We start from the raw sequence: 16,925 nt of genomic DNA on the forward strand, positions 1-16,925 counted from the left end.
TGGGCTGCCAAATGCAAAATTTAGATCCCCAGTACTGAGCTGTTCAAATCCTTGTGTGCTTGTTAATAGGAGAGAAAGAGATGAGCAGTTTCCTACATCCCTAAATGTCCACTTCTGGCCTCACTTAGAGCTGCACGTATGATGCCAAGCTGGTCTGTGCAGGACTCTGAGAGCTTTTGTACAGTGCTATAAAGGTCTTCCATTTACTCGACCTGCAGGTCTTTTATCCTATCCTGGATCTAAGCCTTGTGCATGCTTGAAAACTGTATTTCTTACTATTAACTACCTGGTAAGAATATCTTCATTATATTATTCTAGCAACAGCAAGAGAATGTAGTAAGTGCTGGCAAAGATAACAAACAGGCAGATGTTTGGAGATACAACACTTTAATGAATATTAAGTCCAGAGGAGGGCCACAAAGATGATCAGAGGGCTAGAGCACCCCTCCTGTGAGGACAGGCTGAGAGAGTTGGGGTTGTTCAGCCTGGAGAAGAGAAGGCTCCAGGGAGACCTTATAGCAGCCTTCCAGTACCTAAAGGGGGCCTACAAGAGAGATGGGGAGAAACTCTTCAGCAGTGCCTGTTGTGACACGATGAGGGGTAATGGTTTTAAAATAAAGGGAGGTAGATTCAGACTGGACATCAGATAAAAATACAAGGGTGGAACACTGGAACAGGTTGCCTAGAGAGGTGGTGGATGCCTCATCCCTGGAAACATTCAAGGCCAGGTTGGACGGGGCTCTGAGCAACCTCATCTAGTTGAAGGTGTCCCTGCTCCTTGCAGGGGGGTTGGACTAGATGACCTTTAAAGGTCCCTTCCAAACCAAACCGTTCAATGATTCTATGATTAGATTGCAGTACTAAACAGATTAGATACATACTGCTTTATAAATTAAGGTTGCCTATGGTAATAGTTAGGATATAAGCCTTGCTCCTTACCCTCTCCATAGTATTTTTGTGAAAGCAAGAGCCTATTTCCTGTATTAAATCAATTTTGATAAATACGTGCCACAAACAGTTTCAATGAAGCCATGGAGATTAAAGGATAATGAGTAAAATTATGCATGCTGCACTCCTCATGTAAGCCTGTTGAGCTTGATAGAGATTTAGAAGCAGTAAGTGAGGATATACTTTTTTAAAAAATATATTTGTAGTCTCCTCTGAGAAAGTACCTGAGAGAATCGGCTAATGCTTTTGACTGGCTATATTTCTCTTTACAACATTATTGTAGAGCAGTGTTAAAAAGCAGATATGTGCAGAATTTCTGTACTCTTTCTCTGTATTTAGGTACCTGTCCGTAGCCCCCTAGTCCAAACCCAGGCATTTAGCAAGTATGGTTGTTATGAATTAGGAGATTAAATCAAAGTAAACAAAAAGAAAGCAACTCAAGTGCATGCAGAGAGGCAGCTGGGCCCATTTTTGAATTCTGATATACTTGCAATGAGGTTGTACCTATGATAAATACCTTACAGGAAAGCTTTACCTTTTTTGGCAATGTATGGGATGGCCAGCTTGGATACGTAGGGCATCTAAAATGGCGCTAGACGCTTCTGTTTAAAGACATGATACCTTCCAAAAAATACGATATCTTTCTCGTTTCTCTAGATCATGACATCTACACCATCACTGTCTACAGTACACTGGTATGGAAGGCGTAGGTGCATGAACCTGAAATAGTTTGGATGAGCACCTTTGATTAATTTGAACTTCATTAACCCCACTAGCCAACTCATAGTGAAGATAACAGCCAATCTAGGGTTACAATTTATTTTTGCATACACTCCAGGACATTAAACATTTTTTCTTGACTTATGTTCCTATTCTTTACCACAACTCTGTTTTACAGAGGAAAAAAAGTAGGAGAAGAAAATTGGGCAATAATGTTAAGATAGATGTAGTAAGTTAAATCTCCTTTAATCTTCCACTGTGATAATGAACTACAATTCATTTGCATTTCAGAACATTTTGCAAAGGAAGTTCAAAAGGCTGCTTAAAAAATATTAACTGCTAATTACATATATTTGCTTTTGGCATTTACAGGAGTACTGGGAAAGTCAGACTTCTTTCTATTCAAGTTCTGAAAGAAAGTGTGTGGTCTAAAGATACTGCCTGCTGTGTCTTCTGAAGATACTGGGTTAAAGGAAAAGTTATCCCATTTATATGGATGCCTTACTGCATAAATACTCAAGCAACTGAACAACCTGGTGCTGTTAGAGTAGGTGGTGAAATTAAGCCATAAATATTTGAGGGGCTTTTCAATGCTGATTGTCCAAACCGTTTGCACCTGCCATTCCATGGTGGATTAAATACATATATATCACCATAACTCATAATCCCATTCCTAGACCCGTTTCATTTGCAGCTGATCAGTGTTTCTTAGAAATTGTACTTTTCTTTGAACTCAAGAGTAAATGCACTGCTGGTACATAATCAACACTGAATACTCTCAGCTCTGATAGAGTATAGTTCATCCAAAAGGCTAAAATGCTCCATAATCCTTGTATTGTTCGTTACCTTTTCACTGCACTCCAGAGTCATTACTAAACTCACCTTCGCCACTTCTGTGGGCGAAGGAATTAAGTTCAATTGTACAGATAAGAAAGTGAAAACAAAGAGTGAATTGAGGTTAGATATTAAGTATTCTCAGTGTTGAGTTGTGTGCACGGATAATTTAAACCAGCAATTCCCAAACTCAGCTTGCCTGAGTATAACTGTCCTGGGAAGAGACACAAATGTGTCAGAGATCAATTCATCAGTCCAGGTGCGAAACAGAAGAGGGATTTCAAGCCTTATCAGTGCTTACTCAATTTCCTGGAATGACTTTCCTTTGCTTCTTGTATCTGTAAAAAACTCTAGATCGCATAGTAGAGCAAAGTTGAGTTTCTCAGTTAAATGGTTTCACAGCCCAGCAAAAATATGTTCTCCAAGAAGCATGCTAAAAGGTTGTTGTTGAACTTGGCATGCAGAGATTGACCCTGAGGAACCTCTTGCTTCCCATCACTTAATGGTAAGGAACAAAAATAGCACAGATCAACCAACCTTTTGTGGGAAAGGTAAGGACAAAATTAGCTAGGGATCCACAAATCTTTTTAAAAACAAAAAATAGTTCAGGACACTGCCTTTCTTGTCTTACTTTGATGAATCTTGATGTTTCTATTCACAGTGAGATTTTAAACGTAATTACAGACAACAAAAGGCAGTGTTGTAGAGATGGCATAACATTTTTGTGAATTTCCATATTTGCTGCAAAATTATTTTTTTAGTTGCACAACATTCAATAGAAGATAGGAATTTAGACAAGGTGTGTCTAACATTTTTTTTTGTCTTAGAACTTAATGTACCTTTGAATGGATTCCATAGGGGAGTTATTTCTTTGATTTTTTTGTTTCTTCTGCATGGGAATGAGAGAGATGTTCCTTAGGTGTAAAATTACAGGTCTAGGTAGCTGCAAATTGATAATGAGAACAATTAGGATAGATGATTGAAATTTTTTATCATCTGAAAGTTATCTGCCAGCCTGCACAAAAGGATATTGTGTCTTACCCAAGGCTTTATCCAAAGGGACAGAGAACACTTGCGAGAGTATTGAGCTGCTTCCCTGCTTAAAGTTGTGAGGTGTGAGTATGCAAACTGAGTTACTTTATGAACAGAAAAAGTAGGTCCACATTTAAAAAAATTTTTTTAGTGTCTAATATCCAAAGATTTTAAGACTGGAAATGCGGCTTCAAAATCTAAGTCTATAGATGAATATATATCAGTGTATATGTATTGATATATCCATATATACATATATATATATATACATATATATCAATATACATATTGATATATCCATATATACAAAAATCTACAGATTGATCATATGTAGTATGTGATATCCATTACTCAGTTCAGGATTTTTAAAAGTCTTATGAGGTAATTATAATGAAAGATGGTATTTTTCTAAGAAAGTTCTTATTTTATTTCAGTTCCTTTTGTTCATCAGTAAGAAGCATTTTAATTTCTATCCATTTTGTTGTCTTGGATAAAATTTATTTTTACAGTATGTAGGGTTTGTTTTAGAAGAAAGAATAAATGTTCAGAAATGTTTACTGCAAAAAGAAAATATATTTAGCACACAGATTCAATTTTTTTTTCCTCATCTGTTTTAGTTCCTTTCTTGCATCAGGCAAACTAGACTTCAGTCAAATAATTGCATTGATCAGCTTGTATGTATAATGCTTCACAGTGCTGTACGAAACCTCTCCGTGGTGACTGTCATTCCCAGGCCTCATGTGGTCTGTGGGATTCCTGCCTTGAATTTATGTCTATTTGATCCCATTAAAACCACACAGCGTTTAATGAAATTTGTTTCTATCATCTCAGCCTGTTTCAAAATATCCATGCTGTTATTTCTCTTTTACTGCTCCATTATGTAGTTATAAATAATGCAACAAATGCTTGAAAGTCTCACCTTCAACTTTGCAGTTTAAGTCCTTGATTAATGAGGTGAAAGTGCTGCATAATGTTGATAATTTCCTTATAAGTGGCAATAAATGATAAAAGTGGGTTGATGGGGAATGGATAGGTGAGTGTATAAGAGGCAGGTGTGAAATCTAGCTGGTGTGAAGAGGTAGGAGGGACACAGTTGGAGCAAAGAGGCAACCAGAATATAGCAAAGATTATCCAGCTAAAACAGTGAAATCTGCTCTGGGTGGAATTAGTCACCTAAGTACAGGCACCTGGCAGTTAGACATCTGTTTTAATTCAGCCTCATCCTCTATGGCTACTTTTTCAGTCAATGGGAAGACTGACCCACCTGCAGATGACAGGATTATTGCCTTGGGGATGCTTGTGTCCTCCCAGGGAGGTAAAGGGAGCTTTGAGCAGTGAACTTGTCCCCAGCCTGACTGCCTAAAGGCTCTTGCTTTTAGATCTACCCCTTGTATTTAGCTGGTTCCTCTTAGCAGTTTTCCCCCAATACCTGTGTGCAGTCTGGTGATGTTACCTCTCTGTTTTGTCAAGACATCATCTTTCTTGCTGCTGAACAAGTAGCTCTGATAGGACCTCTGTCACCATGTGGTAACACTGCTGCTTTGGCACATTAGTAAGCAATGCCTGGACTCCAGATCTCTTTCCTACCTGTAACAATGCACCCGTTACACAGTCTTGTCACAGCATGTTGTCTCCTCTCTTGCCGAGGCATGTTTTGGAATTGACAAGAAAAACTCCTAATGAAGTTAGGTTGTGTCTAGCTATCTGTAAGTCTTCTAAACAGAAGAAGGAAGTGTGCAAGGCCACAGAGATAATCCTGCCTTGATCTCTGGATGTCTTTTTCTTTCTTACAAAAACTCATAGATTTTTCTAGCCCTCGCCTGATTCTCCCAATGAATGTAATAGAACAAAATTGACATGTTGTGTCAGACTCTGTGAAGAGCTGACTGACTTCTCCCCCCCCGTGACCATCCCGTCTTGCAAAAAGATATAGTTATGACCTACAACAAGATTTCAAGACCTCTGGCTACGTGACTGTAAAGCAATCCTGAGCAGCACAACTTGGAATACCTGAGGTTCATTGCTCAGAACAGCTTCCGTCATGTAAGCTCACCAGACCTTAAGAAGTCAGCTTTGCAAAAAGGTTCTGGGATTTCGGAGTACCCTTTTCTAGGATAACCCTTCAGGCACACTTGGGAGGATTTACAGAACTCCAGAGATCTCAGTTCTTCCAGCGTTCACTGTTCCAGTTGAGCACTCTTCAGGATACCTAGCCATAGAGACCTAGTTCCTCCAAAGGCTCTGATCTCAGCTTTCGTGGAGAGATTGCCCTGGCATTGTGGATTTTGGCAATCAACCATAGGACTTTGTACCTTCAAAGATTTGCCTTCCAAAAGGTATCTGGGAACCTGTACTATGCATGCATGGATTGTGTGGCTGTCACAGACATAGCATCCATCAGTCAGCCTAGCTTCAAGTTCTCTGAAGTCCCATAAGATCTCAGTAACTGTATTTATATATGGAGTTTGCATTTAGATACTTTGGCTGGCAAGAAAGACTAAACTATTATCTCAATTATAGCTTACAAAAATGTAGAATTTATGGTTTTCCATTATAATTTGCTTGAAAAGAACAAGCCCTGCATCAGGATGAACATAACAGTTGCCTTGAACCAAGAAAAAATTTAGAACCAACACCATCATGATGTCAAAGTATACTCAGAACTTTCAGCTGCCAAATGATTTCAACATTGCTGGTAGTTTGGATCAGTTGTGTTTATAATTCAAAATGATCAAATTTACAATAGCCATATACTCTCTTCCACTGTTCTATAATAGGTCAGTATTTCTCTGTTAATGTCAACTTTACAATTACATTTCATTTTCCAAAGCCCAGGAAGTGCTTGGAAAAACAATCTGGCTTTTCACTCACAAACCAGATCAAATACAGCAGCGTTAGTCAGCATTTATTTTTCAATCTGTACATAATTCTATTATATTTCAGGGAGTGCTATCAAAGCATATGATGCTGAGCAAACAGTCTTACGGAGAACAGCCCTGTTGCATTTCTGCCAGTTCATGTCTTTGGCTGCTTGTGAATCATGGTATATCTCGGCAGAAGACTAACGAACCTACAACTTCTTGCTTAACTGTTATGAATTACAGAATAGTTTATTTAATTCTATGTGTGTAGTGGTTTCTGTAAAGCCTTTCTATTTGGGGCTCTTCTATCAGCGCAACTGTTTCCTTTCTGTGCCATAGCAGTCTTCCCAATGTCAAGATCCTGGGGCTACATCTGTATTATTAAGTAAAAAAGAGCAAGGAGCTGTTCTCTAACACAGAGGCTTAGGGGCTGTATCTGTATTCCACAGCCTTTGGCTCCAGGTCTCCTCTGAGCCTGGAGCCAGGTCTCCTCATGTTCCTGTGGCACAATGGTGATTTTTGTGTGCTATTCTGCAGTGGGAGCAGGGGTCATTCAGAGCAGTATGTGAAATGTGAAGAGTATATTCCTGTCCACAAAACAGCTACTTTCATGACCTGATAATACTTAACATATTATGCCTAAAAGGTAGTGGAAGAGCAAGCAGGGATATTTGCAATACATAGACTCTGTGTTGAAGGTTGGAGGGGACTGTGGAGGGAAGGGGGAGCCAGACCCACTGTCATCATATTCATACTATGTGTCAGGAGTGACCAGCTCCTGAGGAGTAAGTGGTTAAGTCATTTCACAGGCTGAAATGGGCAGGCATTTAGGAGCCTGCCAGTAGCCCTGTGAAGACACGTTCCCTTTGTGATGGCACTTGGACAATTAACCACAGCACTGGGTGCTGTTAGTGGATATTGACCCCAGCCATGCAATAGTCTTCAACTGTTTTCTCGCTGTGATTCAGCACAATTGATTGCGGCTTGAAAATAAATGTTAGCTTCTTAACAGTGTTATATTTTGTGATTACTTTTATCTGATAACCTAAAGATAGAGTTGCAATCAACCTGTCTAGGCTGTTGTAGACACTAAATGGGCATATCACACATTCCTGTCTACATAGTCCCACCATGGTCCTTTCTCAGAAAGTGTTGTCCAAGCTCTGCAGAATGCTGAAATAGTGCTGGTGGCATGGCTGAAAATGAACCCTATGAAAATAAAAGTTGCTGGACCAATCAGATGATTCAGATACTCCTGAGGCTCATGATTACTGATGATGACACACAGAAAAAAGACGGGAATATGTGGCTGAGATTTGAGGGGAGGAGGTAGTCAGGAAGGGAACCTTTCCTTTTGAAAACAATCAGGAGACAAAAAGACTGAAGCCAAAACATGACTAAATGAAATTGTACTCCTCCCATCTATCCCCCTCCTGCCTTCCAGATAACTCAAAAACCTACCAGGCACAAACAAGAATAGACCAGGAATTACTTCTTAGGGATCATGTTAGAGAGAAGACACAAGTTTTCCATGTAGTCATCTAGAAGACCATTGAGACAAAATGTTAAGGTTCAAGGTAAACTCAGCCCAGACTAGAGTGATGCAGGACTCTATAGGCTCCTTCACAAAATCTGTTCAACTTTTTCTAAAGAAACATGTGATAACCAGGTGGAGAAAAGCCTTGTTGAATTAACTGTATCTCAACATCTATATGTGATAGACTGGTCTCTTTTGTGGTGAATTTTGTCCCTTTTGTGAGCACAAAAGTAAGAAATAATTTAAATAAAATAATTAATTGTTAAAAATTAAAAGCACTATTGGTATTGTTATCAAAAAGATAATAATATGAAATAATTTGAAATATGTACCTAAGTGTCCCATGTTGTTTTATGATACCACACATTATACAATAATGTGGAGTCTCTTCTTTAGAGAGGTTTTATTGTTTATAGCATTAAGGAATCTCCACACAGTTGTCTCTGCACCTGTTAAACTAAGTTCGTGTCAGAAATCTTGCAAAATTTCCCATTTGGATTGAGTATTTCTGCAGCACTTTGTGTCCAGTGCAATGCATGCTCTGCACACCTGAAAACAGTTTCCATTCCTTCATGTCCCACAGGAAGGAGTCAACAAAAAATATTCTGCTGGAGACACTACTCTTTCCTGTGGAAAAGAGAGACCTTAGTTCAACATTGACAACAACAGTAGAAACTGTCTTCCTTATTGTGTGGGTTCCAATTGGAGTAAACTGATGTGTTGGATTGACTCCTGCAGTCATGAATTTTCCAGTTTGATTTATATTGCAGCAGGTACCAAGGACAGAGTTGGCAACGTTGACTACTTTTAAGACCCTTTTAATACTTATTAAGATGCAATGGGAAAAGAGATTTAGGAAAGCCAAAGAAATTGCCCTTATACAAGCAGATAATTTGTTTGTTTGTTTGTTTTGCCTGGCAAATTAATTCTGGAAACAGTAATGGGAAAATAAAATTTCACCCAACTAGATGTGTAATTTAGAGCACTTACCCACCTTCCCTTTATAATTAATCTAAGGAGAATCAATCCATTGTGAGAAAAGTGTCTAGAATAGTCATAGCCTTTTTTAATATTCATGCTTAATGAATTATGTTCTATTTACAGGTTTTATCTGGGGTGAAATTAAACAGATGTGGGATGGTGGACTACAGGACTACATTCATGATTGGTGGAACCTCATGGATTTTGTAATGAACTCCTTGTACTTAGCAACAATCTCTTTGAAAATTGTTGCATTTTCAAAGGTAAACTTTTTAAAAGAAATTCAGCAAAATATTTAAGATGAAATTAGGCTTCTTCAAACTTTCTTCTTTATTTAGAGTTCTGAGGCTTAGCAATGCAAGAGATGTATGATGTGCTCATTAAATCTTCTGCAGTTGTGACAAGAAGCTAGACCAGGATAAGTGTGAACAAAACATTGTGATTTACACTTTCTTCCTCACCTAGGCAATCTTTTGTTATTTGATCCTGAACAGTAATACTATCTTTTTTTTTTTTCTTGGAAAAGGAGAATAACTGGTAATATTTAATAATGTTTGCACAAAATTAGATTTTGTGTTGGACTTTGCATATTTTTGCCTAAGAAGTTATTGCCCCTAAGACAATTTTATGCACCATGCTAAACTTCTGGACAGGACTACAGGAAGATTTCCTCAAAATTAGGGAGGAAAAAAAAAGCTAAAGAGCAAGATTTTAATTTTGTTTTGAAAATTGTTGGTAAGTGCAAAATGAAAAAGTAAAGCTGAAGGGGATAAAATGGTCACTTGAGGCTGGGTATGTTCATTTTCTCGTCTTTTTCGTGGACTTTTTATGAGTAGTTTTATATTCCCACTGTTTGGAGTATCTTCCACCAAAAGAGCCCTTCTTTCCAAAGCCATGGAACATGCTGTATTTTGTATTTGTTCAACATGAATCCATAATATGATAGAAATTCCTCATAAAATGAAATATTTTAATCAAAAAATGGTCTCAAGCACAAGAAAACCACATCTGAAAGGAGATGAAAACATTTCTTAGCATCTGTCGTGGAGCTTTTATCACATCCAAGTAAAAATAACAAGCCCATTTCTACTGGCCACTGTGATCAGCATTGTATTTCAGCTGTTTCAGGTTCCCTGCCACCAGCTACCTTGTAGGCATGGAAGGAGAGTCTCTCCTCTGCCAAGATCCTTTTGGCTGGCAAAAGAAGAGGAGACAGCCAACAAGTAGCTGCTTACAGCTCCTTACCCTCAAACAGCAGCTGATTCTGCTGCACCCCTGCTACAAGTATAGAGGAACATAGGAACCTCTAATTCCTATCGTCTGGTGTCTGTTCACAAGGGTCCACATACCAACTCAGCAGGGGCAGGGATGAGCAAAGACCTGTGATCTGTTGACACACCAGCCGCCTCCTCTGACAAAATGTTTCTGATGCTGGCTCTCTGGCTGCAAACCTTTGGAAGTCTTCTCACTGAAATAAATTTGGAGCTGTTGCCTGAAAGAGCAAGATGCTCGAAAGCATGAGGAGAGCTGTCATTTAAAGCTCATGAAATGTCTTTTTACACACAAGGATGCCGTATCATAAAGTGACTGGAAAATAAATAGTCATTTCACTGTCCTATGTAACAAAGCGAGCAGTTAATTGAAAATGCATGTTTCCAAAGCATTGGAGATGGCCAATTATTCACTTTAGAATAATATTAATTAGAAGACATTATAATCCTTTCATTTCACAGACAGCTTCTGTGTACGGTAATCAGATTCCAAGGTGACAGTATCTGGGATGATGCGCATCCATTACTCTCCAAATTAGTGCTTGCATGCCAATCATAATCAACACAGAGCATAAAGCACTATCTTTGGTTATGTGGCTATTGTTTTTTTACTGTGTGTGCAATGTTGCACCCAAATATGTTCTGTTCCTTAAAAGAGCCTTAGTTGTAGTAGGCAACTGAAACACATGATGATGTAATGAACAGAGTAACTTATACCCAGCCACACTTCCTTCGAACACCTACCACAGAGTTCCTCACTTCTGTGCCAGATGGGACTGAGAGGATGCCAAATGTAACCGGTATATTTTGGTGTAAAGCTTTTATTTTCATTTCTTAAACCTTACAAGACAGGTTTTTCTAAAATACAGCTTTTCTGTATTTTTTGAATCATATCTATAAGCTCGCTTCTTAGATGTATTCTGCCTTCCATGAATCAGCTCAAGGCACCTAAAAAATCATTTTAACCAACTCTTTTAAATAAAATTAGGAAAATTCCCTCATACTTGCCTGTGTGATACATGTTCCCAGAGAAAAACATAGTGTTTATTGCCCATTTGAGGCTCTCTGACTGATGGATATTATTTACGGAAGCTGATGGGATATTGTAAAATACACCAAAGAGTGTAATTTCGGGATGAGAAAACCACTAAGATAACTCAGAGTTATCTGTTTTGTTGCCAGTATTCAAATAAAATGAGTACATCTCGTATTTTTTCAAAGGGCTATGCTTTTGGTCTCTGATTGTACATCAACATGTGAGGTCTTTTTAAGTTACTCAGTATATCCACTGAAAATGCTCTCTCCCCAGTAAATAATGTGATTATAAATAGTCCATTGTCACATGTTTTATGAGACTACAAGATAACTGATTTCAAGCAACGCATCTGTTTTGATGGAGGGTTATAAATATAAATAGAAATCATTGTTGTCTAAGAAAAATGGTTCTCTTTATGTTTTTGGAAGATAATTTATTTTGTACTGATGCATAAAGTTAGGTACAGTGCTAAATTATGTGAAGACCATGCTTGCTTTATCTTAAATATTTGTTAAACTTGAGCAGTGGACCTAGTGCTGCTTGCTTCCAATTCTGCTGGAGATTGCGAGCAAGTTCATATTACTGATTACATGTCTCGGCCACTGACTAGTGGCTACTAGTCAGTGGCTTCCCTACAAGCCAGTAGGGAAATAGGTTTCTATTCAAGGCAAGAACTCTGAAAGTAACTAAAAATACATTTTTTATCTCAATATTTACTGGCTTAATGATCACTGTGTCAGATCTGCTCTATTCGGTAGTAAATAAGATTATATTTCTCTTCTGCCACCAGTTCTGCAGAAGCTAACATCTTTTTCTTGTATGTTTGCATTGTAAAATGTTTTTGATTGATGTTTCACCAGATTCAAATATCAAATATCCCTCCTTCCCCCAAAAAATTTAGAAACTCAATTCCTCAGTGTAATTACTGTTTTAAAGCTCTTTGGTAGGCCATCCCCCTGCCCTCTTCCTACTGCTGCTCTGAAATTCAACATAATTAATGCAGTCATTGGGACATACATTTGAAAATAGGAAGAGTTCATATTCACATATGACCTTTCAGGAAATGATTTAAAGTTCTTTTCCTGAAATGGGTGTTATTTAACTTTTCATTTTGTTACCAGAAACAAGGGGTCACATTTGTTGAAGGTCCAATAGCCCACTCAACATGCAGGTAGCCTGATTTACATGTCTATTTGATCTCTCATGGGGCTTCCATGAGATCTACAGTTCATGACTTTTGTTTTCATGGGAAAAGAGTGATCACTCAGCTTTTTTTCTCACAAATGGTTCTAATATTAGATTTACATTTTAATTCTTTTGAGTTAGGATCAAGAATTATTATATTGTATTCCCTGGGTGGCATCACACAATCATCATATATTTGCTTTGAAACTCTACTATTTATATCCTGCTCAATTTGTTTTCTGCTCTTCTTAATTTTCCATTTATGTGCCATAGTCATTTCCTTCAACCAACGAGCCAATGATAGGTATTATTTAATCATGTTAAATGATGATTAGCTTTGTTACAAGTGAAAAGGTTGTGTTTGCATTTGAAGTGGGGATAGAAATTCAGCAGAGTCACAAAATAAAAAAAAGAAAGACTGAAAAGTATCAACTTCATTATTTACAACAAGCAAGTTGCTATACTTGCTTTTACCATTTTCTGTTCTCTAGAACAATAATCATTTATTTATTCCTTATAGAACAGAAGAACATCAACGAGCATGAGTGAGAGAACAAATAAGTCAGTTCTGCATGTTTTTGGGTTGTTTGGTCCTAAAATACAGTTTTTCTTTTTTTCTTAGTTTCACTGCTTCTAGTTTTAGTATGCCTAGTTTTTTTGTTCCTCTGCTTTCTTTCCCTTTTCACATGTGACCTTCTTTGTTTTCACAGTTCTTTTTTGATATTTCTAGATTTCTTTTCAACATCCTCTAGTTAGTGGAATTAATATGGTTTTGTTGTCAAACCCCTTTATACTCACGATTTTCCTTATACTATTTGCTGTCTTCTTTCAGATAATATATTTCACAGATCATTTCCAAATTTATTTCTCAGGCCTTCACCTTTCTCACTGTTTTTCAGCCAAGTATTTCCAGTCTCTTGAATCATGTCTCTTCAAAACTAAAATAACAGCCCTCAGTCTCTGCTTACAACCATGAGACTTTTTACGTGGCATCCACACATGCAGGAGAAGCACTTGAGCCTAGGAAAGGCGGAGTCAGTTAAGCTGAAATATCACAGTTGTGCCTTTGATTTCTCTTTTGCAAATAAGAGGTCACTTGATCTTTTCTGACTGTTTTAACACACTAGTTTTGTGTCTCAATCCACAACATCATAGATAAAGTCCTTTCTTCTCACGTTTCTCCTTAACTCTGTCTCTTCCAGAAAAGAGGCACTGGATACATCTTGTCAGACTACAGTTATAAGATAGCCTCTCCCCGCATTTCTGCAGGCTGAACAACCCCAACTGTCTCAGCCTGTCCTCATAAGACAAGTGCTCCCTCCCTCTGATCATCTTCATGGCCCTCCTCTGGACCCATTCCAACAGGTCCATGTCTTTCTTGTACTGAGGACTCCAGAGCTGGACACAGTACTCCAGGTGGGGTCTAACCAAGATGGAGTAGAGGGGCAGAGTCACCTCCCTTGACCTGCGGATCATGCTTCTTTGGATGCAGCCCAGGATATGGTTGGCTTTCTGGGCTGTGTCTAGCTTTTCATCCACCAGTACCCTGAAGTACTTCTCTGCAGGGCTGCACTCGATCCCTTCATCTCCAAGCCTGTATTGATACCAGGGGCAGCCCTGTCCCAGGGCTTACAGGACCTTACACTTTACCTTATTGTACCTCCTGAGGTTCACATGGGCCCACTTCTCAAGCTTGTTCAGCTCCCTCTGGATCGTATCCTGTCCCTCAGGTGTGACAACTGCACCCATTCATGTTAGTGTCATCTGCAAATTTGCTGAGGGTGCCCTCAATCCCACGGTCTCCGTCGTTGATGAAGACATTAAACACTACTGATGCCAATATGGACCCCTGAGGAACACCACTTGTCACCGGTCTCCATCCAGACAATGAACTGTTGACCACTACTCTGGATGTGACTATCCAGCCAATTCCTTATCCACTAAATAGTTCACCCATCAAATTCATATCTCTGCAATTTAGATAGATGTTGTGGGAGGCCGTGTCAGAGGCCTTACAGAAGTCCAGATAGTTGACAGAATCATAGAATCATAGAATAGTTTGGGTTGGAAGGGACTTTTAAAGGTCATCTAGTCCAACACCCCTGCAAGGAGCAGGGGCATCTCCAACCAGATCAGGTTGCTCAGAGCCCCCTCCAACCCGACCTTGAATGTTTCCAGGGATGGGTCATCTACTACCTCTCTGGGCAACCTCTTCCAGTGTTCCACCACCCTCATTGTAAACAGTTTTTACTTTATGTCCAGCCTGAATCTACCTCCCTCTATTTTAAAACTATTACCCCTTGTCCTGTCACAATAGACCCTTCTCAAGAATGTCTCCTTATAGCTCTTCTCTTGTCATCCTTAGCTCTTCCCTTGTCCACTGATGTAGTCACTCCATCAGAGAAAGTCACCAGGTTGGTCAGGCAGGCCTTGTCTTTGGTGAAGCCATGCTGGCTGTCTCAAATCACCTCCCTTGAATCACCTAATCACCTCCCTGTCCTCCATGGGCCTCAGCATAGCTTCTAGGAGGATCTGTTCCATGATCTTGCCAGACACACAGGTGAGGCTGACAGGTTGGTAGTTTCTGGGATCCTCCTTTCTACCCTTTATGAAAACTGATGCAATAATTCCCTTTTCCCAGTCAGCAGGGACTTCACCTGACTGCCATGACTTTCCAAATATTATGGAGAGTAGCTTGGCAACTACATCAGCCAATTCCCTCAGGACTCTGGGATGCGTCTCGTCAGGTCCCTTAGGCTTATGTCTATTCAGGTTCCTGAGGTGCTTTTGAATGACCTTGAGAGAAATCACCTTCTTTGGAGGGCAAGTGTGATGTGGAAATGTTGTGATGCCTGTCAGTGTTGTTTCATCTGGCCCCAGTGACACGGAAGAGTCCCTTTCCTTAATACTGAGGGCATGCTCAGCAGATCTGAAGGAAGTATCTGGGTGGTCTAGAGTAGGTAAATGCACACTGCACCATAGTGCCTCTTTGAAATCTGCTTCATATTACATTATCCCATGTTTTTGGAGTGCTTCATAGCATAAATTCTGTACTCTCGTATGTTCTGTAAAACAGATTAATGAGACCAAGTAAATAATAATAAGTCTACCACAGTAGTTAAGCCTCAGTTCAAAGTAACATCTTTCATCTTCAATAAATTTTTTTTTGTAGAGCTGGAACAGTAAAGAGTCACAGTTCCAGGGACCAGACTCTTTGATAATGAGACACAGAAGCAGTTTGCCATGGTTCATTAATAAACAGCTTTTTCATCATTGGTCCAGTGTTAGTCATTAAGCGATATACTTATTCCTTGATTAAATGTTTTCTTCCAACTTTCCAAAGTTCTTGAGAGTTTCTAGCCATCATTGCTGTATCTGCACTGTTTGCCAAAGAACTAATTTACCTGATTTTTTAGCTGAAAGTTTCTATAATTGTAAAAATGCAGGTGTTCAAAAGCTGGTCCTTTTACTCTCAGTCAGAATTGTTAGGCTTGGTTTTGCTACTGTGAAAATTATAGCCAAATGCAAAGTACAAGCAGAAAAACTGGAAAGCATAGATCATTCTGCAGATGAAAATGAAGGACAAGTACATGGCTACTGCTCATTTTTTGTTTTGCTAACATAAAAAGCTCTCCTGAAGAGATGTTGTGTTCCAAAAGATGTTTAGTTTTATTATGCTATCTGCAAATTAATTGCACAGCTTATAAAGAAACTGACATACTTGTTTATGCATAAAAATAGAGGAATAATTTCTTCCATTCTGCTTATTTTCAGTATAGTGGTTTAGTTCCACGGGAGAGCTGGGACATGTGGCATCCAACCCTGGTGGCTGAGGCCCTGTTTGCAATCGCAAACATCTTTAGCTCCCTGCGCTTGATCTCATTATTCACTGCAAATTCTCACCTGGGACCTCTGCAGATATCTCTGGGAAGAATGTTGCTGGACATTTTGAAATTTCTCTTCATATACTGCCTTGTGCTGCTAGCTTTTGCAAATGGATTGAACCAGCTGTACTTCTACTATGAGACAAATGAACCCGGCAACTGCAAAGGAATAAGATGTGAAAAGCAGAATAATGCATTTTCAACGTAAGTGGCTGATCTATTTCTATCTCACTCACTCCTCTGCCCTCAATGTTTTAATCACTTAGTTGTTGTTTACAGGAAAGAGGCTGTCTGTTTTCTGTTGGTATTACAGTGGTGTCCTGACAGACACATCTGAAGTTACCCTAATAAAACAAATATTAATATTACATCATTCTGTAATAATGTTCATCCCATACCACAGTGATGTGTGTACAATTCGAGATATCTCAAGAGGTAAAAAGACAAAATAAAGATGAAAGGGAAATAATATGGGATTAGAAAGTACATATTTAGAATTAAGGAAAAAAAAAAGTCACCAGGTCAGAGCTTGCTTATCGAGCAGCTGTCACTCTGCATTTCTTCCGTGTCTGCTTGTGGACATTAAATACGTTTGACATTCTGAAACATGAAGATTCCTTGTAAATGTGATAAACT

At 38.9% G+C, this 16,925-nt stretch overlaps 1 protein-coding gene across 1 annotated transcript in view; it reads left to right on the forward strand.

Annotated features, from left to right (window-relative positions):
* TRPC4 (transient receptor potential cation channel subfamily C member 4) overlaps positions 1 to 16,925 on the forward strand; it is a 159,279-nt gene that overhangs the window by 125,782 nt on the left and 16,572 nt on the right. Inside the window, exons 5-6 of the mRNA XM_086771942.1 lie at positions 9,037 to 9,176; positions 16,180 to 16,493. Coding sequence (XP_086628068.1) covers positions 9,037 to 9,176; positions 16,180 to 16,493 — 454 coding nt within the window. The remainder of the gene's footprint in view (positions 1 to 9,036; positions 9,177 to 16,179; positions 16,494 to 16,925) is intronic.

The sequence above is a fragment of the Chlamydotis macqueenii genome, chromosome 1 (genome assembly GCF_036417535.1).
Source record: "Chlamydotis macqueenii isolate bChlMac1 chromosome 1, bChlMac1.mat, whole genome shotgun sequence".
Classification (NCBI taxonomy): Eukaryota; Metazoa; Chordata; class Aves; order Otidiformes; family Otididae; genus Chlamydotis; species Chlamydotis macqueenii.